Here is a 25,213-nt window from a genome sequence, read left to right on the forward strand (position 1 = left end):
GCAAGTTAAGTTTACAGCAGAGAGATTCAGCTGAGACACTATTTAGGAACTCAAACATCTATGCAAATAATCTCAGAGGTTTTATACTGGCCACAAAGAAACAACGGCACTGAGAAAGATGTTAAAGCATTTCTGTATATGGCAAAAACCCCGCTGATAGCAGAAGAAAGGGAGGTGTGAAATTGTAGCTTGTTGGAACAAAGAACCTAAAATAAGCTATGCACCGAGCCTGCACTTTTGCTCCGGTTTCTCTGAAATAGTCTTGGCAAAAGGCAGTAGTGTTAACAACTCTGTATATACGAGGCACATTTTCATTACAAACAAGTTAGCTGTAATGAGAACGCGGTCTGAGAGCACGTTGTGGGTGGGTGGGCATGGGTTTTGGGGGTCTGCATGGCAGTGCAGAACTTTGGGGTGTATTTTCTCAAAATAAGGGGTTGGCGGAAATGCGAAGTGGCCAGCATGGCCAAGAAATGAGAGCCTAATCCGTGTGTGCTGAAGCATCATTTGTCGGAAACCTGCCAAGAAGGTGACCTTGGCTGTTAGGTGCCTCATCAAAGTCAGTAATTTGCAGATGAATGAAGAAATAGATGAGGCAAAAGGAAAGCAGAGTACCATGGGAATACTCACCACGGCCATGTCTAGAATGGGAAGCAACGGCCAGAACAACAGTCTTACATCCCATGGGATGTACAACTGTGTTGATGGCTGTCATCCCAACCTCTAGGAAGGAAAAAATCCTCTTCAGGTCCCTCAGAAGCTGAGTGAGCAATGCCCATTTGTAGATTGTAGATATATAATTTTATTTCAGGCACAGGACTCAGCTGTCCAAGCAGATGTGTCTGTGCCTGGGAGTGCTCTGGGATATGTGAGGATCATAGAGTCATTAAGGTTGGAAAAGCCCTCCAAGATCATCTGGTCCAACCATCCTCCTACCACCAATGTCACCACTAAACCATGTCCCCAAGCACCACGTCCAACCTTTCCTTGAACACTCCCAGGGATGGTGATTCCACCACATCCCTGGGCAACCCATCCCAATGCCTGACTGATTGGTTGAGGAACCGGGGTGAGGGGAACATGCACGTAGCTTCAGGACACAGTTTGAAGAATCAGTTGGGTTGTGTTTCTGTGAAATGGAGGTGGCTGCCCCATGGGTGGACCTGGGGGAAGCAGAGTGTTCAAGGATGGCCAGCTTGGACCAACCCTAGAGCCCGCTATCCTAAATGGCAACAGCATTGTGTGCCAGGAAAAGCCTTTTGGTAGACTTGATGACTTCAGGGTAGCCTTCCAGATGGAGGGTGAGTAGCCATAAGAGCAAGGAGAAATGGAGCAGCAACAAATGTTATTGCCATTCGCACTGCAGGTTTTGCTCTTTTCCTAGGATAATTTTAGTATTGGCATTGTTTAATTGGTAAAGTCCAAATGAGGACACTTACCCACTATTCTGGACAGAATTTCCTGGCATCCATATCCTCACATACCTTTCAAACACGGCTCCTAAATCATCGTAGGGGCTTTATGCTGGGGTGAGTTTTGACCTGGATGCTTGAGATGGAATCTTTTTCTGTCCCTGGAAGCATCAGCATTTAAATGACTGAGTGGATGAACCGATAGAGGGAATTAGGACTGCGAGCCATGGTTTCACAATGTGCCAGGAAGAAAACTCAGACACGGATAGTATAGCATCACAGTCTGGTTCTGCTTTTCATCTTGGCTGTTCTTCGGGGAGAGAGAGATGAACAGCAGAGTTTGCTGGAAAGCACATTCATTTTCACAGCTTTTTTTGTATGCTCATCTGCAATTTAGGGGATTTAGGGATCCAAATAAAGGTGGAACATATCCTTAACCTCTCTCCAAGCACAGAAAACGTGCATGAAAACATACACACCCACATATATTTTTTTTTCTTAAAGCTTAAATAGTGAGAGGAGACATTACTGCTTGACTTCACAATTTCTCCCCAAGAAAGTTCAGACTTTTTTCAGAAACAACTGAGTAGTTACTGGGGATAGGTGGGTTAGAGTGATTCTGCCCCACTCCATTGGCATCTAAAATCTTTGAATAGCTCTGGAAACATCACTTTTATCCTTTACCCTTAAGCACATGCCTAAGGCCTGAAAGCTTTCATAGAAAACAGAGGGATTTACTGCTTTCTAAGTCATAATAGGACTCGTAGTCATCATTGCAATGTCAAACGGGAAAAGAAAACCACAGTAAGGAATTCGTTGCTAGCAAAATGTCTGTATTAAAATACAAAGAAAACATTCCTGTTGGGAACAGTAATTAATAATCTCTCTTTTGTATTGGTACTAACCACACTGCAAGTTCTATTTTCCAAACAGACCACAATGTTTCTGAGGAATAAATTCCACCACTGTCAATCTGAACCTCACCCTAAAAAAAGATGTCAGGCAATGGTACAATGCACCCTAGCAATGTTCCAGCATCATTACGCCGGCTTCCTGCAGCAAGTCCCCTTGGAAGTAGGTTAGATCTGGACACTGCTTGGTGACGGCAAGCTCACAGGGCTTCCTATTGTGTTGGAGAACGCGATGATTGCGTTGGAGCCCTTGGAGTTCTTGTTTGTGCCCAGAATGTCCACGTTGGCTTGCTGTGGCTCGGTTTTCCTGAAAATGTTTTTCATGGTTGACTGGAAGTTGTTGGTGACAAAGCAGTAGACAATAGGGTCCATGCAGCTGTTGAGGCTACTCAGTGTCACCGTCACATGGTAGACGAGGAGGCTGACATTAGTGGACATTTTGGAATTGATGGCGATGGCTACCTGTCCCACGTGGAAAGGAGTGAAGCAGATCATGAAGATGATGAGGACGGTGATAAGGAGTTGCACAGCCCTCATTCTCCTCTCCCGGCTCTGGTGCATGAGGCTGGGCTTGGAGAGAGCGCACATAATCCTGGCGGTGAAGAAGATGATGATGATGAGGGGGAAGAAGTACTCACAGACCATCAGGACCAGGATCTTGGAGAGGCAGCACTGGGCAAACTGTATTGCCATGATGAGGATGGAGAAAGTCACTACGGTAGCAAAGATCCAGATGAAGACACAGATCCCCTTGGCACAGGTGGGGTTCCTCCATTTACGTGAGGCCTCCACCTGTACGATCGCCAGGTAGCGGTCAACACAGATGCACGTCAAGAAGAGGATGCTACAGTACATGTTGACATAGTAGCCAAAGATATGAACCAAGGAACAATACAGGCAGTCCCCTGCACAGTAGAACATGATGAGCCGGATAGGCAAGGAGAAGCCCACCAAGAGATCAGTAACAATCAGGTTGATGGTGTAAATAACAGAGGTGGTTTTTGTCTTGGTACGGAAGCAGAACACATACAGTGCCAAGCTGTTCAGCACGACACCCACCAGGAAAATGATGGCATTGACCACCATCAGGGCGATCGATAGGCTGTAAAATTCTTTGTACAGCTCTTTGTCAGGGTGGATGAACACGGAGAACAAGTAGAGGCTGGAGTTGGGTCGCTGGGTGGCATTGATATGTTCAAGAGCTGGCAGCTGGGTGGAGGAGGTCGGCATGGTCATTGCCTTGTCAGCAAGCTGGAACAAAAGAAGCAGAGGGTTATTGACGGATATATCACAGCTTGAGGCTCAGAATCTTGTCCCGAGAACATTTTAACCAATATATTGGCACATCCTCAGTAATTATATGTATTGCTGTACTCTCTAGGCAGCTTATCAGTCAATACACTAAGTGGCAGGTTGGTACTTGCCAGGAAAATACCTGCTTTTATATCTGCTGTCTTCCAGCGGTTCCAGCTGGGTGTTTTGGGGAAGGCGTGCAATCCCCACTTCAAAGGTGTTTTGGGGAATCCCAAAACAGTGCGGTCCCCACTTCAAGTTGCTATTCCCTTGCTCTGTTCAAAATTGGTTTGAAGACCCGAGCAAGAACAGAGAAGTGAACTACGCCAAGGGGGGCAGAGGCGAGAAGGGAAATTAAGGGATTTGGGTCATGCTTGGGCCAACCACATGGCCAGTGGCCTAGAGAAGTGGATGGGGTTGCTGAGGGTAAGCAGGGTCCATTTGCTGCTGTGGGAGGGAGACTCAGACCAGTATGAGGGTCCTACCAAGTCTTACTTCCAGAATAAGGCACTCATTTTTTGAGTTCTTTCTCCATGGAGCAGTTTCTTCCTAACTGGGGCCTCTCTCTGAACCTCCCATGGGAGCAGGATAGTGCTGGCAGGCAGAAGACGTTTTACCAACCTATTAGCATGACCACAGCCCCACCGTCTGACTCCTAAAACATCCCATTCCTTCTCTTAACCAGGTGATCCCATTAGAGAGTTCCATGCAGCAGCATCTTCAGGAATGGTGAGACTGTCCTAAAAGCAAAGGGTGGCTGAAGTTTCCAGGAAAACACAAGCGGGTTGTGTGGCATTTTTCTAGAGATCTGCACTCACAGCAACAGCAGCCGGGAAATTTCAACCAAGGGCGTCAGCCACCACTCCTGCCAGGGTCTGACAGTTTAATTTGCAAATCATTCCTGACTTACACACTATTTTAAACTGATTTGTATATTAAAAAGATTAAAAAAAAAAGCCCAATATATACAGAGACTTGGCTGGTTTCAATAAAAATAAATGGTTGAAAAATGTCTGGAATATCTCAAAGCAGCTGAGCAGGCCTGTGAGGTTAAAAAAAAATCAGCTTGAATCAGCAGAGAATGATGCTGAAAGACTTGAGTTATGAGGGTTTGAAATCCTTGTTACCAAAGAGCCAAGTGCGGAAGGGCGAGGAGACAAGGAGCTGCAAACACATCTCCCAGGGCTTGCAGGAACCGTGGTGTGTCTCAATGGGGAAGGCTTGAGATGTTAAGGGGGTCCTGATATCAAGCTCCTCCAAGCTTGGCAGCTGATTTCCTATCTGCGCTAATCCTTTTTGCTGCTTCTGGGGACTGGGAGGTGTCCTGATAGGATTTCTGTTGCCTGCAAGAGGCTTCAGGCTGTTGGTGGCCAGCCACCAAGAGCTTGTTTGTTGGGCTAATGAATCACAAAGTCCTGATAGATGGAATTCCTTGGGCTGGACTTAGCTCTCTTGAGTGCTGAGCAGAGGAGATGGATCATCTCCCTTGACCTGCTGGGAATGTTCCTCCTAAGGCAACCCTAAGGGTGTTGTCACAAGGGTTTATTGCTGGCTTGTGTGCATCTAGATGTCCACCAGAACCCTAAGTCCTCTGCAAAGCTGCTTTCCAGCTGATTTTCCCCAGGAAAATGGTTCCTCCCATCTGGTAACCCACTGCTGTCTTTCAGCTTTCCCCTGAACAGAGTGGAACCAAGCTGGGCACCTCACCAGGGCTGAATTGTTGGAGGTAGTATGTCCCCTCGATCTGCTGAGCATGATCCTCCTGACGTAGCACTGTCTTCACTTTGTCTTGTCTGCAGTAAGAACACACTACTTACTTTCTTTTTTTTCCAGCTTAAAATCCAATATAATCATAGAATCATAGAATGGTTTGGGTTGGAAGGGACCTTAAAGACCATCAACCCCCCCGCCGTGGGCAGGGACACCTCCCACCAGCCCAGCTTGCCCAAAGCCCCATCCAGCCTGGCCTTGAACACCTCCAGGGATGGGGCATCCACAGCTTCTCTGGGCAGCCTGTGCCAGGGCCTCACCACCCTGAGTGAAGAGTCCTCATGGCATGTCACAGCCTACCTGTGTTTTTTCTGTATCATTCACTGAGATGATCTTAAAGGAGAGTATTTGCTGAGAAAAAGCAGAGATTAGGACTAAGAATTTAGGTCTGCCATCAAGCTCCCTCTGGAGATGTTTGCAGAATTGACTTTACCATCATGAGGTGTCCTAGGTCAGCCAGCCCAGGATCTGGTGGCTGCTCTACTTTCTTGCCTCTCATCTAATCAGTGGAGGTGGTGAAAAAAAAAAAGCTGGGTTTTAATATCCTTGAACTTGGGAGGATGTTTATAAGCAAATGGCAATCTGTCATGTTTAGGTAGCTGCTCAAATCCATGCCTCTGGGTTGCCCATTGGAGTGGATGCTCAATCATTCAAGCCCTCCTGAAATCAAACCCAGTCCCAAGTTATTCTGCAGGACTGAAATCCTGAAGGCTGGTGTCAGATGTCCCAAAGGACTGCTGGGCAAAGAGGAACAGGCCTGACTTTTGCACTTAGGACATCTCCATCAGCAATCAGATGTTGGAACATGTGTTTCGGAAACGGCTGGATTACCTCCCCCTGCACTGAACTCCAGCGGCAGCCAACGTCACACATGTGTTCACGTTATTTTGTCTGGGTCTGACTGAGCCTGCAGGCTCCTGGGGAAAAGTCTCTTCTCTTCTGATTTTGTGCCAAGGATGCTGACGGTAAATAACAGGAAAAAACAGACCCAAGACTGGCTGAAGGCAGTGGAATCACAAAGTGTGGCACTTGAGAAAGACGCGTGGGGAGGATGTAGAAAGTTGGCCCATCTTCTCATGATTTTCTAATATTCTCACCATCTGATCTGCTCTGTTTGTTTGTGTGGCTCTTTAATTACAAACACAAACTGAAACCAGCAGATGCCTGGATCTGCTCCCAGGCTTCCCTTTGCAGATGCTGTCACGGGGAGTGCTGCAGAAGCCACTGCACCCGTGCAAAGGAGGAAATAAAGACTCCATTGCCACTCAAGTACGGCATGAGCTTGTATATCTGTGTTCATACAGGTACATGAGCAAGGGGAGAAGACAAAATCACCCATCCCACCCCTTAGGAGGAACTTGCATGTGCATTTGTCCTCCTATTGTAATTGTAAGGCATTGGCTGTTTGCTCTGATTTTACATCTTGTTAAGTAGCTTGCCTCTTCTGCAAGCTTTTTATTCACTCTCAGATCCCTTATCAGGAGCACCTGATATTCATCTTCCATTTTTCTTTTCCTGCTTCAGTGAAATAAGTAACTTGAGCTGCCTTCAGATGTGCCCCATCCTCACAACGCTGTTGAGGTAAGTAGGGCACTTTAGCCTAATAGGAAAGCATCCCCTGTGAGTACTGCCCGTACACAGAAATGAAAATCATCAGCACATACAGTGTGCTGGCTTACATCGTCCCCTCTTCCACTGAGCTCCATGTGCAGTGAAATAAACTCCAGATATTGTAATCACCCAAAAGAATAACAGGCAGCACTTTGCCAAATTGTAACGGAGGAGCCGTGTTAGAGCTGATGTCTCTTCCTACTCTATCGCTGCCCTGCCTGGGCTCACAGTACAAGCAGCTACATGAAAGAAACCCTGACAAATGTAAGTAATTCTGAAGACTTCCTTACTGACAAGCGATGGAAAAGCTGCTCTTGGGCTGCAGGGGAAAAAGTCTTCCTCTAATCAAATTGTTGCTGATGGATGTTCGGGTGAATGGCCTTTTTTTTTTTTTGTGTGTGGGATTGCTCACAAACAGCGAGGATGGAGAGCTTGACTGGCAAAGCAACGGCATTCTTCTGAGTGCTTTTAATGAGATGGAGCTCGACCAAACCCTTGGTTAACAGCTACTAAGTATTTTTCCATTCTGGGTCTCCAAGCACTTGACAAAGGTACATTGCCCCATGTTGCAGCAGGCTGAACAGAAAGGCAGCGTGACCTCGTGTCTGAGGAAAAGTGAACATTCCCAAAGGTTTCCAATTCTGCCCCCTTCCCTGCATTTCTGAGTCCAAAATTACCCCAGGCAGGTCTCCCTGTCTCCGCCATCAGAAATACTCATACAGGTGTTAAAGTGGGGTCGGTTCAACTATGCATAACCATGGAGCAGTCAGTGAGGGTCATGGATAAGCACATGAGAAATTTTGCAGCCTCCAAAAACCTCTTTTTTCTATGGTACCTATTCACGGCTTGCAGCTCTAGCATAAACTCACGAAGAGCTCCAAGAACTGGAGTCACCTTTTCTTGCAGAGTCGATAACTCTTGTGCCACCCCGCTTCCTAAAACACCCAGAGAGATTGGAGCTGGACTTCTCCATGCCTAAATCAGCTCGCAGCTCCCCAGATTTCCATTCAATCCCTGTCTCATGGAGCTGGCAGTCTGCAAAGTCCACGATGGGTAAATATCCTCCCATCAGAGAGGTGTCTGAATGTACCAGTTAGCCTGTGCTGTTATATTATACCTCTCAGGCTGGATTTTGTCTGGCTGGCCATGAGCAGCATTTCCTTAAAAGTCCAGCAGGCATCTGGGTAGGAACGGGATAAGGGGAGGGATGGAGACTGGAGGTTGACCTGGCTTCCCTCGTTCTGATAAAGGTCCCTGCTCAGCACTGGGAGACAGGGACCTGCTCTGAAATGCTTTTTCATCGTTGCGAGACGCAACCAATTCCGTCATTCTTGGGCCAAATAGGAAACAGATGGTCTCTGAGCCGAAAGCAGGACCTGCTGCCTCTTGTCTTGCTCACTTGCTGCTTGGATCCCTCTTGTTCAATCAACACGAGCGGCTCAGTGCCTCATCTGTCCCAGAAGGATACCCTTGGCCATCCCTTATTTCTCTCCACCCGACTTTGAGCTCTGCATCAGCCTTAAGCCTCACCCCCTGCTCGCTGAAATCAACAGGAGTTGTTTCCTTGACCCAGAGGACTTTTAGATCTAGCCCAGCAATTCAAATAACGGGATACAAAAGAAAAGACAGGTCATGCAGTGGAGGTTTGTCCTAACCACTCTCCAAAAGGGTTATTTATTGGTGTGTGCAGATAGCATCTCTGCATACAGGGAGAGAAAAAGAGAGCCACGCACTGGGATGGGAAAGATGAAAAGGACATTAATAAGTGAGAGCAAGAGTTGTTTAGTATAAACAGCTTCAGCTTTCCTCATCTCCCTGTCCTGAATCTGACCATCTGACCTGGCAAACTGGCTCCTCCATCATCCCCCCGTACCCCTCACCCTGTCCTGCCTGCTAACCTTGGCATGGCAGCAGCATGTGTTTAGCTTTGCAGCCTCGCCGTGTTTAAAGTTCCCTAGGTGATTTATCACCCTATTTATAAACGAAGGGTTAAACTCACTCTCTTTCGGTTTAAATTGTCTGATTCTCCTCCTGGCAAGCTCTCACTCAACTCGGGCTCAAACTGGCCAAATATGGTGTTTTTGTGCATGTTGAGGACCTTGCCCTATACATGGTAGGGCTCATTCTGTCAGCCTGGGGAGGGTGGGTTTGCTGACAGTGGGAACGGAGGGAGAAAGGGAGAGAAAGGGAACGAATCCAGCTGCCAGCAGGGAAAAGCTGGTTCCCATCTAGCCCCCAGGCTGTGAGATGATGTCTGGGGGAGAAAGATCCCACCCCAAAGCAGAAATGAGGCTGTTCCCAGGGTGGGGAGGATCCTGTATTTGAAGGCATCACATCTCTGCTCTCACTTGGTTCCTGGGCACTGATGAAACCCCCTGGTGTGAGGGTAGCTGGATGAAGTGTATGAAACACCTGGCTGTGGGGGAATTACCATCAAAAACTGTGAAACCCAGTCCAGGGTAGGATTATTCCTCCTCCTCTGAGGCTGTGGAACTAAAAGGCGCATTGGAGACACAAAACACACGGCTCTGTGAGGGTTGGATGAAATGACACCTGCTTTCTCATGGTTTCATGCCTTGCAGTGGCTCAAAGGGTTGGACGAAAGCTTTCCTCTGTTTGAGATGCTTATTAATAGCCTTTTCCCATGTGGACACCCGGCTGCCTTAATGAGCATTCACGTTCCAGCTATTCCCTTGGCTCCGGCACTTGTTTAACTTTCTCCTCTCGTTGCTGCCTAATATCCTGAAAATTGAGGTGATCTTCCCCTGCGGCCAAATTTTGGTTGAAATTAGCCAACAGGTTGAAAAACACAGGGAGGACAGAAGAAGCCAGAGCTGAGAAACACACAACTAGGCACTGAGCATGGCCAGATTACCTTTTTTTCCTCTATTATGAACCTGCAAGGAGTTTACTAACACTCTCCACCACACATCCTTTCCTTTAGGTCTTCTTCCCTGAAAATTCACAATTGCTTTGGCATCGAGACATTGCAAACAAGACCGAATGGCTTCTTTTAGAGTGCTTTGCTTGCCTCTCATTTTTTTTGGCCTGATATTAAATATTTTCAGATTTACAACAAATCATATATTCTTTATGACAGAACCAGCCTGGCTGGGGATAGATGGTAGCTGACTGCCTGGTGCCAGCACCACTCAACCACATCTTGACTGCCCTTGACTTTTACAGCTCTCTAGTTGCTCTTGAGAATCAGATTTCCAGCTGGCTGGAGAAAAAGTTTGCATGTCCTGACCCAGGCATGGCCAGATGCTGTCCTTTAGGCCACGTAATGCAATGCTAGTTGGCAATCCTGTGATGTTGTTGAGCCATTTGCCTCCTGTCTGATGGGCCCAGCAAGACCACCCATGGTCCTCCACCTCCAAGGCCCTGCTATGGATGGGCAATGGGTGTTGCCATGAGTTGTGATTTGATTGGAAAGGTTGGATGTGGTACTTAGGGACATGGTCTAGTTGGTGACATTGGTGGTAGGGTGATGGTTGGACCAGATGATCTTGGAGCTCTTTTCCAACCTTAATGATTCTATGATATCCTGGGATATTTCTACTCCACCCTGTTGTGTTCAATGCTGTTTGTGCACATGGGTGTACCCCATACCTCCTAAAAACCCCAAGGACAAAATCAGGTCCTCTGTGAGCTGCCTGGTTCTGCTGGGGACAAGAAGTGACCAGGAGGGAGACTTCTTGGCTCAAATTGTCTGCTCTCTGCATTTGGGCTTGAGCTGGCTGCTGAACACCCCAGAGACAATCTGTATTAAACCTGATGGATCTGCATGGTCCATCCCTGATAGGAGCATGCATGGAAAATATGGAACGAGGCTCCCAAAGATACACAGAGCAGGCAATTCACATGCTGGCGGAGTTCTGCACAGCTTATACCTCCTCTGTGCCCATTTGCACACTTGACTTTGAAAGAAGGAGCCCAAATGTACAGGTACAAGTGAACAAAGTGGGATTGTTCATACAACCTGCAGGTCCCCTGTCTCTCCAGACCCACACACGTGCACCCAGCAGTGGTGGGCATCCAGAGGTCCTTTAGCATGTCTCTTATAAAGCTTGCTTGTACATGTCACCTTAAAAGTGCTAATCATAGACTCAAAATCATTAAGGCTGGAAAAGAGCTCCAAGATCATCTGGTCCAACCATCCCCTACCACCAATGTCACCACTAAACCATATCCCTAAGCACCACGTCCAACTTTTCCTTGAACACTCCCAGGGACGGTGACTCCACCACTTCCCCGGGCAACCCGTCCCAATGCCTGACTGCTCTTTACGAGAATAATTTTCTCCTAATTTCCAACCTGAACCTCGGCTGGTGCATCTTGAGGTAATTCCTTCTTGTCCAGACATCTTAGGGCAACATTTAGACATCTACAACTACTCATGGATACCAACTTATGGATACCATAGCATATTTCATGTCCTTTTCTGCTTTACCAGATCCTGGCCTTGGAGTGACAGAATTGCTGTGTTTTGTTGAATGCCCTATAAATCATGCTGCTAGCATTGCAAATATCGATATCTCGTAGCTCACCAGGGCTACTACCAAGTGCCATCTGTCACCAGGGAGCATGGTCTGACATCTCTACAGCAGGTACCTCGCATTTTTAGCTCTGTAAGAGAAATCAGAGCATACCTTCTTGCTCGGATCCCTCTCTGTCCTTAGTGGACTAGTATAGTAGGAGAGGAAAGTACATCTTTTTTTTTTTTTTTTGGGAGAAGAAAAAAAAACTTCCAAGAAGTTTTAAAATTCTTTTTAAAGCTAAATCTGGAAAGAAGCTAATGGGCTTGGAGTTTCGTAGGTCTAGCCAGTAGAGATGGATCTGTGCCTGTCTTCTTGGGAGGCTGCAACAGTACAAGAGAAATGCATTTGATTTTTGGGGGGATTAGAGTAATCCATCTAACATTTCAAGGGTGGCTGGGACACAGTGCTAGAAATGTCAGTTCGGATTAAAATCTGTCCTGGCTGTGTCTAAGGAGAGCCCAGCAGTGAGAATTACCATATAGGCACATCCAGGAACTTCACAGGCATGTACAAAACCACGGTGGGAGTTTAAACTGAGCGACATCAGGCCTGTGCATTGCCACTTGTTTTTTGAAAAGGAAGTTTTTAATTGCAAATTTAGCTATCTATGAATCCTTTTCCCTCTTTCTGCCTCCAGCTGCCTGCTGGCTCTGTCCCGTGGCAAGAAGCCCGAGCAGGACGCTGGGGAAGAGCAGCAGCAGAGGTTTGCCTTCGGACAGTACCTGCAGATCTGTATGGTCCAGGACAGAAAAAGCCAAGCTGAACACCCACAGAGTAATGGAGGTGACACAAATGCAGGTGGGGACGAGAGAATGATGGAAAATGAGGTGTGCTTGCACCTCCCCACGAGCAGCAGCCCAGCCCAGCACAGATGCACCTCTGCAGCCCAGTGTCCACTTCAGGCTGTGCTGCTCTCTTCGCTGAGGGGGGAAACTGAGGCACAGAGCCATGATTAACCCAGGGAGCAGACATTTTTTAAAGGAATCCCAGGATGGATTACCAGATCTTAATCCTTTGGGGACTGGCTGCTGTGTTTTCCCTCCCAAGGCTTGTATGTCACTGCGCTGTGCAGACAGCTCCCCACCCAGTGCCTTAAGGGGTTTGCAAATTCTGGATTAACCTGGAAAAAAAACTTTGAGGTGTTGAAAGCTGTGTTGCTATGAAAGCCGGGAGCATTTCTGAAGAAATCTGTCAAGGATCTTGGAGAGAATCTGCTTCTCCTTAGGCTGACCGAGCAAATGACTCAGAGAAAGAAAACAGCATCTTTCCTAGAGCTGAACTTGCACCCCTCTGTGCAGCCAGAGATAAAACATCCCCAGTCCCCCGAGCCAGGCAATGCATGGACTCATCTACTGGCTTCAAAAATCTGCACAAATTTATTTTCACCAAATTTCATTACGCGGACACAAACAAGACAGCCCCGCACTTTCACAAGAGCTGGCATAGTACTTTTCACTGGGGGGAAAGCCAGCACCTTTGCATGCCTTTCATCACCCCCCATCTCCTTGGAAAACACACAGATATCATGGTACAGCCCCCAAACCCCACAACGGGAAGCTCACGATGTGAAAAACCCCTTGCAGCCCAGAGCAGCCCCATGGTGCAGCCCGGGCACCTTCTGGAGACCTTCCACACCTGCGGCAAGGGCAGAGCCATGGGCTCTGCAAGTTCTTCCACATATTCAACAGCATGCCCTCTCCACCTCACCCTGCTGGGGCTCCCTGCCGTGATAACCACAATTTCCAGTCCAGTCCAGGCTTGGGGTCACATCTTCCCACATCTGCCACCTCCCCGATGGCTTGCTCCCCCATTTGGGACCCACATCCCAAAGCGTCTGCTGGTCTATCCCTCCACAATGGACTGACTTACCTCTGGCCCGATCTCCCTTCTATGTTAGAGGAGCTGCTGGTAAGAAAATTTCCTCGTGGACCTGACTGCTATCGCCCCAGGAAAGAGACATCTGTTCCTACGAGCAGAACAACTGGAGTGACTACAGAACATGAAGAAATGCCTAATCTCTCTTACGCGCTCGCTGTCTCCCCCCCCTCTTCTAAATATAGCCTTGCAACTAATGGGAAAAAATACACACTACCAAAAAAAAAAATATTTCCACTTGTCTTTTAGTGTTCAGAATTTCTCCCCAAACGTCTGGCTCCTTGCCCTAAATCTCTCTGAAATTTATGAAGTGTTGGAAACGCTAAAGAGGGCTCCAGCCTTCCTCACTGCGCTAATGCCTGAACATCTCTAGTGAACTAATAGTGACGTTGCTGCCCACCCTGTCCCCTCCCCAGGTCTTTTTTCCTATGTCTCTGTGGGAACAAAATCTCCTTGCTGAGCATTCAGGCAGCTCAAGGCCACTGCAAAGTCACTGAGCCTCCACCGTGTGACATGGGAGGGAAATACCTCTCTTTTTGTCTTCCCTACATGATCTGGGATTAGACAGAAACTTCGCAGGAAGGTGCTGGACCTGATGCCTGGGATGCCTGGGATGTGCTTTGAACCAACCCAGCTGTCCAGACCCTAAGAAAAGACCTGGCAGAGGGAGATGAAGGGTGACTTTGCACGCCTTGGTGACTTCTGGCTGCAGTCGTTTGAGAGAGGGGTTGATCAGATCTAGGTTGAAGTGGCTGAGTGGAGGCTGTTTGGGGGTGCAACTGGACAGCCTGAGGTTCCCCAGCACATTTGTCCATCCTCACACAGCCCTTTCCTTCTGGTGGTAGAGTGGTTGTGGGCATCAGAGCCTGGAGCTGAGTTTTCTTTCACCCTTGGCTGCAGGAGAAGAGGTGAGGTTGGGCACAACATAATGAAGGGTCACCTTGCTGAGATGGGCTCAAGGCATACGTTTGGACCAGCTTTCAAGATGTCTCTGTTGATCAATACTGTAATGACCCAAATCTCCCAAATCCCTGACCCCCCCCTCATGATGGGATGTTTTCTGGTCTAGACTAGGTACCAAAAAAAGCCATCTTCTGAGGGGTAGGGGTCAAAGATGCACAGATGTTATTTCCACAAGGCTTTACAGGAGCTTTAGGAGTCCCTCTTGGGGAAAAAAGGCAGAAAAAAAAATGAAGCAAAACATTTCATCAAATGTAGTTATTCAGAAGGACAGGGAGAATGGATAGGAATTTAGTGCCAGCCCTGGGCTGCTGTCTTCCTGCACCATTTAGATAAAGGCCACGCTGGTGCCAACACAACAAACAGGCAGGATATGGCCCGTCACAACACAACAAGATCAACTGAGAGGCATTGAATTCCAGGTCAAGAGGGCAAATCCATAAATAGAGGAGAGGTAAACTCCACACATGCGTGTCTTGCTGGAGCACAAACAGTAGCTATGGATATCAGAGAAGGTTGACCTCATTTTCTGGAATTAGTTTTTCACCCTTGGATCTTTCCCAGGAAGTCTGAGCCGATCTCTTTTGTCTGGTTATTTCATTGATTTTCTATTTTGAGTTTCCTCAGAACGAGGGGCAGATTCTTCCCCCGGTTTCAGGAACATCTCCCTTGACTTTACGTGCTCCCTGATGCAGATATCCCAGCCTTTCACAACTGACCTCCAGCTCAGGCACGTGCCTGGGATCTCATCTGCTTTTTACTTCCTCATGACTAGGAAAACAAGTGTGATTGGAAGGCCTCCATGAGTCATCTCTGGCTAATAAAATTGCCTTCACTTCCTTCATTCTTGGGAGCTGAGCAAGATGAAGAACAAAAGAGAAGAAACCAACCTATGGTCCAGTGTTGGGTGGGGAAGATGAACTTGGACCCTATTGTTCTTATTGCCTATGGTGGTAAATGCTTAATTTTCTACCAGCGTGTCAACAAACCCGATATATTTAGGGAACAGCTCTAGAGTTACAGATACGAGACTGAAAAAAGCAAAGAGACTTTTCTCCAGGATGACACCTGTGCTCTGTTCACCTGCTCTGGGGCTTCCTGGCCCTTCCTAAGTGAGGACCAACTTGGTTTTGCTCTCCTGCGTGATGCACAAGAGCTTTCTTCTCATCCTTTGTGGACAGGAAAACGAGTGCCCCGCACTCCTCCGCTATCCCAGCCTCTCCCTCCTTGCTGAATTTAGAGCTAGACTTGGAGTGGCAACAGCTGCAAAGTTTCAAGTTGTGCCTGAGATTGTGCAGAGCATGCCTTATCGGGAAGCAGATGCTGCTGTTAAGGTGGAGGAGGTCCATCCGGGTTCTGGGCCACGCTTTGGCCCAGACACGGTTCCCACACTCGACTTTGGGAGGAGTTGTAACCGTAGCTGATGAATGAAGAGCTTCCATCATCTCTCAAATTTCAGACATTTACCACGCTCCCGAAGGGGGAAAAAAAAAGGGAAGCTTTAGCAAGTGGAAAATTTTCGAGCTTGTTGGCTCAATATCATAGAAGCATAGAAACATTAAGGTTGGAAAAGACCTCCAAGGATATGCAACAACATTAAATATTGAAGTGGATGCCTTCAGAGTGTAAGTGGAAGAAGGTATTGGATCAGCTGAAATTAGCACATGGGGGAAGGAACAATAGTCAGAAAGAGTGATGCTGGCCCATAATAACTACCAGCAATCCTGTAACAGTGGGGATCAACACGTCTGAGCATGCCTGTTTTTGTCGGGATGTTGAATTTAGCCTCTGTTAGACTGAACAGATCCTCAGAAATTCATTCTTTTTTCAGTGCTGAAGGAGAGCTTCTACCCAAGTAGGTCCTGGATGCAGACCCGATGCAATAGAGCTCCGAAAGTCGAGGAACCTTTATTTAGGGTCATGGCGTCATGGAGACACTGAAGAATAGGATCCTCACTGCATGGAGGACACAAAAAGAGTAGGATCTTCACTAAGTGGTCTGGGAAACCTCTTTTGATTAGCTGCTTCAGAGAACATGAACTCACATGCCCATAGCCCACCTCCTTGAGCATTTTCCCATTTTCCCACCAACACAGGTATTTCTGAAATGCCTGTCACTTCTCATTCCTGCACAAGGCAGCAGGAGAACCAGAAAGGGAAATGCGAAGAGGGAATGTCACAAACACAAGGCTGTCCTCAGAAGGCTACCTGTAGGGGAGGTTGCCCAGCTGATGGAGATGCAGGGTTGATGAAGAAATGACGTGGATCCTGCTGTGGTAAAGGAAATCCTTTACCACAGCAGGAAAAGTTAAAGGCATAGAGGACAGACTACATCCATTTTACCCTCCCCAACTCTTCTCATAAACTACACATTTGGTTTAGGGTAAAATCTACAGACACTGAGACTCTCCACGAATGTGTAGGAATGTCCTGCCTTGCAGAGGGGCTTGGTAACCCCCGTTGTGCTTCCTTGCCATTAGCGAGTCGGACGTGCGTTCCCATCCCCTGGAAGGAAAACCTTGGACAGCAGTGTGGGAACGTTGTCAAAGGATGAGGAACAAAAGGCTGGCTCCTGTCCCAGCCCTGCTGCAGAGCCTCATGGAGCCGAGCGGGGTCCGACAGGTGCTGAGCTCCTGCCTGATGGATGAAAGCACCTGCCCTAACTTCTACTGCCCTCCTGCCCCCCAGCAGCTCTTTGGTGGGGACAACTTGTGGCCAGACTGATTTGGTGGGGCTCAGGAGGGCCAGGAAGAAACCTGGACTCTTCATCCTACATCCATCTCAGGCCCTGCTTGTGCACAAGGGTGGGAAACGTTGTGGACAGGCATGGGATGGAGCTCAAGATTTGCCCCTGCTGAGCTCTGTTTATTCAATTTGAGTCAAAACAGATCCCATCAGGGATGGGTGCAGCAACCCAGTGTCAGGTAGGGCTGATCGGGGATACCCAGCATATCATGAGGGGGATTGGGATTTGGGGTTTCTCCTTGCTGAAGTCTCTGACCTTCCCTCCTTCCTGCTCCATCACTGGTGCAGGAGGAGAAATCTCATTGCCCTTGTAGCTCCCAAGCACCAGCTTGAGAAAGGCAATAGGGTAGGTTGTGAAGGTGGATCTTCTGTCTCCCAGAACTTGTCCCTCTCCTGCAAAGCTGGGGCAGAAACACCAAAAGAGCAAGGAAACCTGAGTGTTTTCTGCCCAGAGGAAGAGGACATCCGACCGCTTCTCCTCATCACGTTGAGCATCCCATTGCCTGCCTCTCAGCATGAGCAACAGAGGCTGTGCTGAGCTATAAAAGATGATCCAGCTGCCCCTGTAATTACCTCTCAGCAGGGCCCAGAGGCAGCTGTACCTACCTGACATAAGAGGCTCAGCAGACAGCAGTCCTTTTTTCCTGCCAAGGCACTGCTCTGAAATCACAGGCACTTCCCAGCACCCGCTGGGCTGTCACTCAGCATCCTCAGAGCACAGCAAAGGCCAGAAGGACTCTTAGCCTCCAAACAGGCTCCCCATCGGCGTGTTTACACAGGGAGGGAGATCAGACAGTGACCGTACGGGGGCTTCTGCTGATGGGATGCAGCCGTGCTTTGTCCATTTGATGAGGAACAGGGAAAGAAAAGTGGTTCCCAAACGATGTCCGTGGCTCCCGGCGGGTGAGTCAGGCATGGGGGAGAAAGTATGCAAGAGCCCGTTTCCTGCCTGCCTGCTGCAGTTTTAGGAACTGACTTTTCTGAGCATTTCCTCCCCCTGTGTTTCTCTCCCCTGGCCGTGGCATTTTCGCTGAGCTGAAAATTGTGAAGGCGTCTGCAGGGCACGAGGAGCGAGCCGCTTCTCCAGGTGACCCCGAGGTCTGTCCCCAATGACTGGTCCTGGTCCATCGGTCCCGCCTGTGTCCATTTATTGCATGACAAGGGGTACAGAGCTGGATGTGCCCTGTCCTGCTATAGACATACCCTGTGCGGGGTCAGGATCCCTCCCTCCAGCCCAGTTTGCCCAGATCAGCCCTGCTGTCACACCAGTGGAGTTTCTGACATGGATCCTCAGTCAAGGCACCAACAAAAAGAGCTGGAGAGACCCTTCAGCAGCCCAACAAAGCACATCACATCTCCACCACCCCTTGCTATCCATCACCATTTGGGACCCCTTGCGAGGTCTCCCTCTAACCTTTAAGTCCCCCCAACCCAGCTCTGGCCAGCAGCCACTTCTTGATTTTTTTTTTTTTTTCCTCCTTGCTATTTTTTTCAAAGTTTGAGGACCTAATTGCCAAGAACACGACGTCCAGTGTCACAACCTCACCGCGGAGCTCTCCCCATTCCCAGCAAAGCAATCCCTGCTGGATTTGTTTGTCGCTGGGCGCACAGGGACACGGGTGCTCGGAGGGGAAAGCTACGCAGGCAGCCGGGGTTTGGCATCGCTCGGGCACACGTGCTCCAGGAGGTCAGGGACGGGCCCCGAGGAGTGGCTTTACCCAGCTCTGGCTCCAGGCCTGTAGAGAAGGAATCAGCAGGACACTGGGCTTGGCTGCATGGGGATGTAGCTCCAGGGTGGTCCACAGAGCTCCCAAGCAGCTCTCGGCGCTCTGCTCTTGTGTTTGGGGAAGGGGGAAACACGGCGTGGTAGGGCTGAGCCAGAAAACCTTGAACCAAGCTCTGGAAGTGGTATTCCAGAGGGGTTGTGGAGTCTCCTCATTGGAGACCTTCAAAAGCCACCTGGATGTGGTCCGGGGCACCCTGCTTGAGCAGGGACTGGACCAGATGGCCCCAGAGGTCCCTTCCCACCTCCAGCATTCAGTGAACCCAAGCTGAGCCCATAGGGGCGGGGTGCAGAGAACGGAAAGGACGTTCACACACACATGGCAAGCAAGCAGCAGGGACCTTAGGGGCCCCATCTGGTACCTCCACCTTCTCCAATTTAGCAGATGCTGCCAGGACCGTCTGCCCAACGCCGGGCTCCTTCGCTGTGCAAGCAGCTGAGCCCATGTCCTGGTGCCACGCAGAGTTGCAGCAACCAGGAGGCAGGATGCCTTCAAGTCAGAAAATCTGCTCCACGCTCCCCAAATGGCTTCACAGAAAATCACATCCCCTCCCTGCTCTTTTTCTCTGCAAGCTGAACCCATGCTAATCCTATTCTCCAGCCCCTTTTGTTCGCCTGCTTTGTGGAGATTGCGAAGAGCTGCCTTTTGTTAGGGGCACGCGGAGCTCAGTGATGCTCTGGTCCGGAGCAGGGCAGCGTAAATCTGGTGGATTATGGTAGGAAATTCCACGGGGATGAAAAACCCTATAGGAACATGTAGAAAAGAAAGGGCCCCATTTGGAAAAAAACAACACAACACAACACAAAACAAAACAAACAAAAAAAAACCACCCAATCCTGCTGCTGCTCAGTTACAAGCGATTCCTAAAATTGCTGCCTCTGGAAGAAGCTGGTACATTTGCTGATTTTTTTTGCCTGTTATTTTGGATTTTTTTTTTCCCTTTGTGTTTTCAGCTGTTTGGAATTACAGCTCCTGTCTCTGCTGGCGGGCACTGCTCCCACAGCAAGCTCTGTGCAAGGGGCCTCGTTGGGGACAAAGCTGCTGTCTGTGAAGGTGTCTCAGTTTCCCTATTATTGAAATGGCCCCTCTAAGAATACCCAATGGATGGTAGGGTGTATGGAAGACCTCCAGCTCATGTTTTTGGCCTCAAAGTGAATTTTTTATCAGGAGCAAAAACTCAACCTGCCACTGCTGAATTGTTCCTCTCCGTAACATCATCTTGTTACTCGTAGCTTCTCTCTTTGTTATTTCAGGTGGTGCTGCAAAGTACCATTTGGCACCCATGCACTGCGGCCCTTTGCATCGCTTGTAAGGATTTTATCTTAGAAAAGCACTACTAGATGTAATAAATAGTGTCAAATGGGCTAATAAATGGGTATGTGCCTTGGAAAAGGCTCTGCAGGTGAACCCCATGGCTGTACCACAACCCAAGCGTCACCTCTTCATGGGCACATTCTGCTGGCTTCTTTAAAGCAAAAATCCAGCCTGCTGTGTTTGCTAAATCGGGCTCTGCTTCTTTGGGTGTCTTTCCATTTTCCAAGAAAAATAAACCGCAGGCCCTGTATTTTTAGATATGCCATCCGATCACGGCCAGTCGTTTATCAGTCCCACTACCGCGAGTCGAGATGCTGAGCTCCAGGGCTGAGCTCCCTTGGGCAAGAAGTGGTGGCTCAAGCCCTCCTGGGTGTATTAATAAATCAGCATGTGTAAAATAATCAGGCACTTTCCTAGGTAAGCTGCTCACGAGGAATCACACCGTCGGGATTTATTGCTGCTGGTGTTTTAGCAGCTCCGGTTCCTCGGGCAAACTTAATACCGTGGTGAGTGGGAGGCGAGCAGCCCTGGTATGAGACATCCCTAATCTAGGCAGGGGCCAGAAGCAGCATGACTCCCCTTCTTCTCCCCACCAGTGACTCCGGCTCCTGACGTCTGCTCCTTGCTATTTCAGTCCTGGGCATCCTCCGAGGCGCCTGCTGCTTGGTGCCTTCACGGGACACGGGGCTGTGACAGCTGAATCCGTGTGGCTGAGACGGGGTGGGGTATGCAAAGCCTGTGCACCTCTCCCAGCATTTCCGAACCCATTTTGGGATGGTGGGAGAAGGGGTAGCTCAGGGGCAGTGCTTCCTTGTGCTTTTCCTTGTGCAACCTTGCTCCTGCCCCATGTGAGCTTGCCCCACAATCGATACCCGCTCAATTCACCCTGCACAGCGCTGCACGAATGTGGTCAGTCTCTCAGAAAGCTCTGCCCCTTGCTGACTTGCTTCAGCTCCCAAGTCTGCCTCTAAAACAAATGCAGTCTGCAGACAATTTGCTGTGTGTTTGATCAAAGCTGCAGGAAGCCCCGAGCCCGGGGTGTGAAAAACGGGCTGCCGTGCTCCTGCAAGTTTGTTTGCTGCTCTGCTTCGTCACTCTCACGACAATCAATTTATCTACATAACTGGGGGCTGAAGACAGCGTGGAGTGCCTTGGCAGCCTGGATTTTTCCTGGAGATGTATTGCTTGGCTTATTCGAGCAGGGGAAAAGGAGACAGCCTGCCACTCTGCGAGAGCAAGGTGAACCCTGGCTGTGACCACCCAGCTTCTCCTCTGCATCCTGCTAGATGAAGTCCTTGGTGTCTTGAATGAAATAGAGAACTTCAGCAAACCTCTCCAGTCTCATCCACAAGGCCAAAACCTACTTGTGACAGCTCCTCTATGGGGCAGCTCCCCAGGGAGACCCAAATCCATCTCTCCAGGTGTCCTACAGAGAGAAGTGACAACCCAAGTGTGCTCAGTGGTGGGTGCCATCAGCTTGGCCACTGAACCAGGAGCCATAGCCCACATTTGGTGGCTTTAGGGCATGTCCCAGATCCCCAGCTTTCTGGCAGGTATTTGCAGAGCAGGTGGCTGGAGCCGTGAAGAGGATGGGACATTTGCCAGAAAATCTTTTTGGAGTGACGTGGAAGCAGTCACCTTTCCTGTTGTGTGACAGGGGCCACTTTGAGGCTGTGATAGATGAGTTGCACATCTTTTATGGATTATGCATAAGAGGCAATAAAGAATTCAGTCCTCTGGGTCTACACACTAATGGCATATCGATCCCCGTAAATATCACGTTGGGATTGAACAGCAGTGTCTCTAGTTAGTGTCATCCCTACAGGTGATGTTGATTTGGTGTCATAGCCCAGCTCAGCCCAGACCCATCAGCCCCAAAGCTTCACAGCTTTTTGTTCCCCTCACCTCTGCCCAACTTCTTCGACCTCTGGGTTTTGTCAAGTGTGGCTGGACTCTGCTGTGTCTCCCTAGGACCTACTGGAAGGGGAGAGTTTCTCTGCTAAGCACCAATTAGGATTTTCTCTCTGTGGGTAGCCTTAATTGGTTGTTTTGAGTGAAATTCTACAAATTAAAATGCCAAGTATAAAAACTGGATGGGAGGTAAAAGAGAGAGCATGTAGAGGTGTCAGGATCCTTATGGTATTTACAGAAGCAGCAGATGTTGCTCAGATGGGGCTGTAGACCTGACCTTAGATGCTACAGAAGGTTTGTTAAGAGGCACATTTAGGTGATAAATGGTTTTACCTCCCTTAAACCCAACACCCGGGCGTGTAAAGAAACCTGCCCTGGTGTACAGAAAAGTCCAAGCAATATGCGTTTTGTGTGTTTGTCTGAGCGTTACTCCCATGGGGGAGTTCTGGCTCCAACTTTAATAAGGGCTTGGGAATTTGGACGTCTGCATTTTTGGATGCTGGGGCTCACGTCTCCTTAAAGGGTGAGGTTTCCCCAAATGTGCTGAGCACCTGCCTGCTGAAAATCCCCATCTATGTGTCTCCAGCCCATTAAAATGCAGACAGCCAACCTCCCTTCTGACCAGCCGGGGGGCAGGATTTGGTCTTTTCCCCTGAAGAAGGACACAGGGGCAGGAACAGCATCACCCCAGGGTTCACCCTGGTGCTCAGAGGGCTGCGGTGCACACACGGGGGAGCAGCGCCGTGGCGGCGTTGTACGTGCACGGGGTGGGATTTATTGCTCTGTTCAGCAGCCTCCCCCATTCCACTGCCTGTGGGAGAACGTGCCGTGAGGGATGTTTCATGTACAATTCCTTCCTTGGCCTTTGCCTCCGTCTTCAAAACAGGGGAAGGAAGACTTGTAGGGCACTTTTGGCGCCTTTGCGCTCCGCGGGGAGGGAAGAGGTGGCTCCCTCCCTGTGTTTTGTCTCAACACACAGAGGGGAAGGCAAATGAGGCTCAAATGGAGTTAAGCAAAATGTACTAAAACTATGAATTAATAATGCATACAATAAGTGGCCATGTGTCCTTGTAGGAAGAGAGGGGGGAAGAAGGGGATTTGCTGTCCCTTTTGTGGGCTGGCAGAGATTTCTGCAGGCAAAGGAGACAGAAAACTGTCTTTTCTTAGAAAAGAGGTTCCCAAAGAAGGGAGTGCCTTTGGATGCTGTGTCACGGAGGTGGTGGGCATTTCTGCCTCCTTTTTTCCACAGCATCCTAGCTTTCTTCCAGCTCTGCTCAGGGCTTGCAGCAGGAGCTGAGGTGCAGCCTTTTGCATCTAATATTGGATGACAGAGGTATTTGCCCCGGTGGTTTTCAATTGGGACTGTCAGGCACACGTAATAGGGATTAAACTTTTATGCCCACTGCCTTTTGCTTTTGAATGGGGTAGTTTCAGCTTTGCTGGAGGAACGGCCATTTCAGGGAAAGGGACAGCTTTTTGCTGAAGGAGAGAAATTGGCCCTGGCATGTGAGAAATGCTAGGAGAGAAGGCGCCTCGTGTTACCAAAACACAGCTGAAATGGGTCCAAAGAGCTGCATTTCCAATTCATCACACTCCGCCGCTGACTATGGTTTGTGTACACGACAGGAGGTGCTCTCTGTATGAGGTACTGCAGCCAGACACGTCTCGGCCAGCTGCATGCAGGACCATTCATCCCTCTCACCCACCAGCTGCTTCCCCCATTCAAGAACATCCAAAGCAAGGGTGCTTTCCGTACCATTTTCCTGGGGGAAAGTTTCCTGCTTCCTAATGGTATGTTGCAAAGTTCATTTTGAGCCCTCTCTCATTTTTTCACCTGGGTATAAAACCTCTGTGTCTAGCTCTGCATCCCTACACGGGGACATCTGCAAGATGTGTACGTGCATACGTAGCTGGACTCGACAGAGGTAGTCAGAATAGGGAGATACACCAGAAATATTCTTTTTTTTTTTTTTTTTTTTTTTTTTTTTTCCACACTGAATCTCTCAGCTAGCACAGCCTGCAGCCTGCTTTATACACATCAAGTGTGCATCCTTGTACGTGTGTACCTGGCTAGAAGGTGGCTTTCACAAATTTGGCTTTCACCTCAACTGGTTCACCCACATCTCCCCCGATGAGGCTCCCTCTTCCATTGCACCAGCACAAAACTCTTCAGCCCTCCCCTTCCCCTGCAGCACCCAGTGCAGGAGGTGCTCCTCAGGAGATGCTCCTCAGGAGATGCTCATTAGGAGATTCTTGTTAGGAGATGCTTGTCAGAAGATGCTCCCCACCAGCCCCAGTCCCACGCATGTGGAGCCAACAGCACCTAAACCCATGTGCTTTTTGCTCCTGCCCCAGCTTGCAAGGACTCCCATCCCAATCTGCGTGCCTCCAAACTCTCAGCTCAGCCAGGGCTGCCTTCCCGAGCTGCAGCTGGTAAATCTCCCTCCCTCTCCCCCTTGCTGCACGTCCCCGCCGGTACTTACACAGCTCGGATGAGAAAGCTCAGCTGCTGATCCTGCTCCCGGATTCCTCGACCGAACGACAGCGTGCTCGCTCTCCGGCGCTCAGCCCGGCACAGCGATACAGGAACCAGACCTCTTTGGTTTACTTTTACATTGACGTCAGTGTCTTTCCTAGCCTCCGCGGCTCCTTTTGGTCAAAGGATGTCTTCAGGGTGGAGGGGAGGGCTGGGGAGGGAGAGGAGCGAAGATGAGCTGGAGGTGAGTTCTCGTGATGTAGGCAGTTTTAGGGGCTTGTGGTAGATGAAAGGGTGCTTCTCCAGGCCAAGCTTGCCCCGTGTGTTGATCACCACCTGGACATGGGGATGTTTGGAGGCATGGCCCTTGTATCTGTGCAGAGAGCTGCTTTCTTCCTCACCTGAACCAGAAAAACCCTGCCTTCTCCCTCCACCCATTCAGCCCCATGTGCTGGTTCAAGGGAGAGGGATGGAGACAGTGCAGGGGGATCAAGGGGGGCCAAGCCCCCTGCCCAAAGCCACATGGACACAGACACTCAGTTGTATTGCCTCTGTGCTTGGGCCAGGGCTGTGCCTATCTTCAAGGGAAGAGGAGGTGCAGATTTGGGTT

General features: G+C 49.2%; 1 protein-coding gene across 3 annotated transcripts; it reads right to left on the minus strand.

The window, feature by feature from the left end:
* Window positions 1–2,228: 2,228 nt before the first annotated feature.
* Window positions 2,229–24,750, minus strand: GPR20 (G protein-coupled receptor 20). 3 transcript variants are annotated; one of them, XM_068672750.1, is made up of 2 exons: window positions 24,611–24,750; window positions 2,229–3,574 (listed from the first exon to the last, which is right to left on the minus strand). In XM_068672750.1, exon 2 carries the CDS (start codon window positions 3,557–3,559, stop codon window positions 2,492–2,494), a length of 1,068 nt encoding a protein of 355 aa, XP_068528851.1. In that variant the 5' UTR covers window positions 3,560–3,574; window positions 24,611–24,750; the 3' UTR covers window positions 2,229–2,491. The 3 variants fall into 3 exon arrangements, with proteins under 3 accessions (XP_068528851.1, XP_068528850.1, XP_068528849.1); XM_068672749.1 differs by lacking the exon at window positions 24,611–24,750 and adding an exon at window positions 13,408–13,757; XM_068672748.1 differs by lacking the exon at window positions 24,611–24,750 and adding an exon at window positions 5,324–5,421.
* Between the last annotated feature and the right edge of the window lie 463 nt (window positions 24,751–25,213).

Source organism: Anas acuta, chromosome 2 (genome assembly GCF_963932015.1).
Source record: "Anas acuta chromosome 2, bAnaAcu1.1, whole genome shotgun sequence".
Classification (NCBI taxonomy): Eukaryota; Metazoa; Chordata; class Aves; order Anseriformes; family Anatidae; genus Anas; species Anas acuta.

Bases quoted from the DNA above. Each gene is read 5' to 3' on its own strand.
- GPR20 (XM_068672748.1), bottom strand. From the start codon at position 5,371: ATGCTCAGCAGATCGAGGGGACATACTACCTCCAACAATTCAGCCCTG. The intron at 3,575-5,323 runs GTGAGGTGCCCA...CTTTTGTTCCAG, and splicing joins CCTCCAACAATTCAGCCCTG to CTTGCTGACAAGGCAATGAC.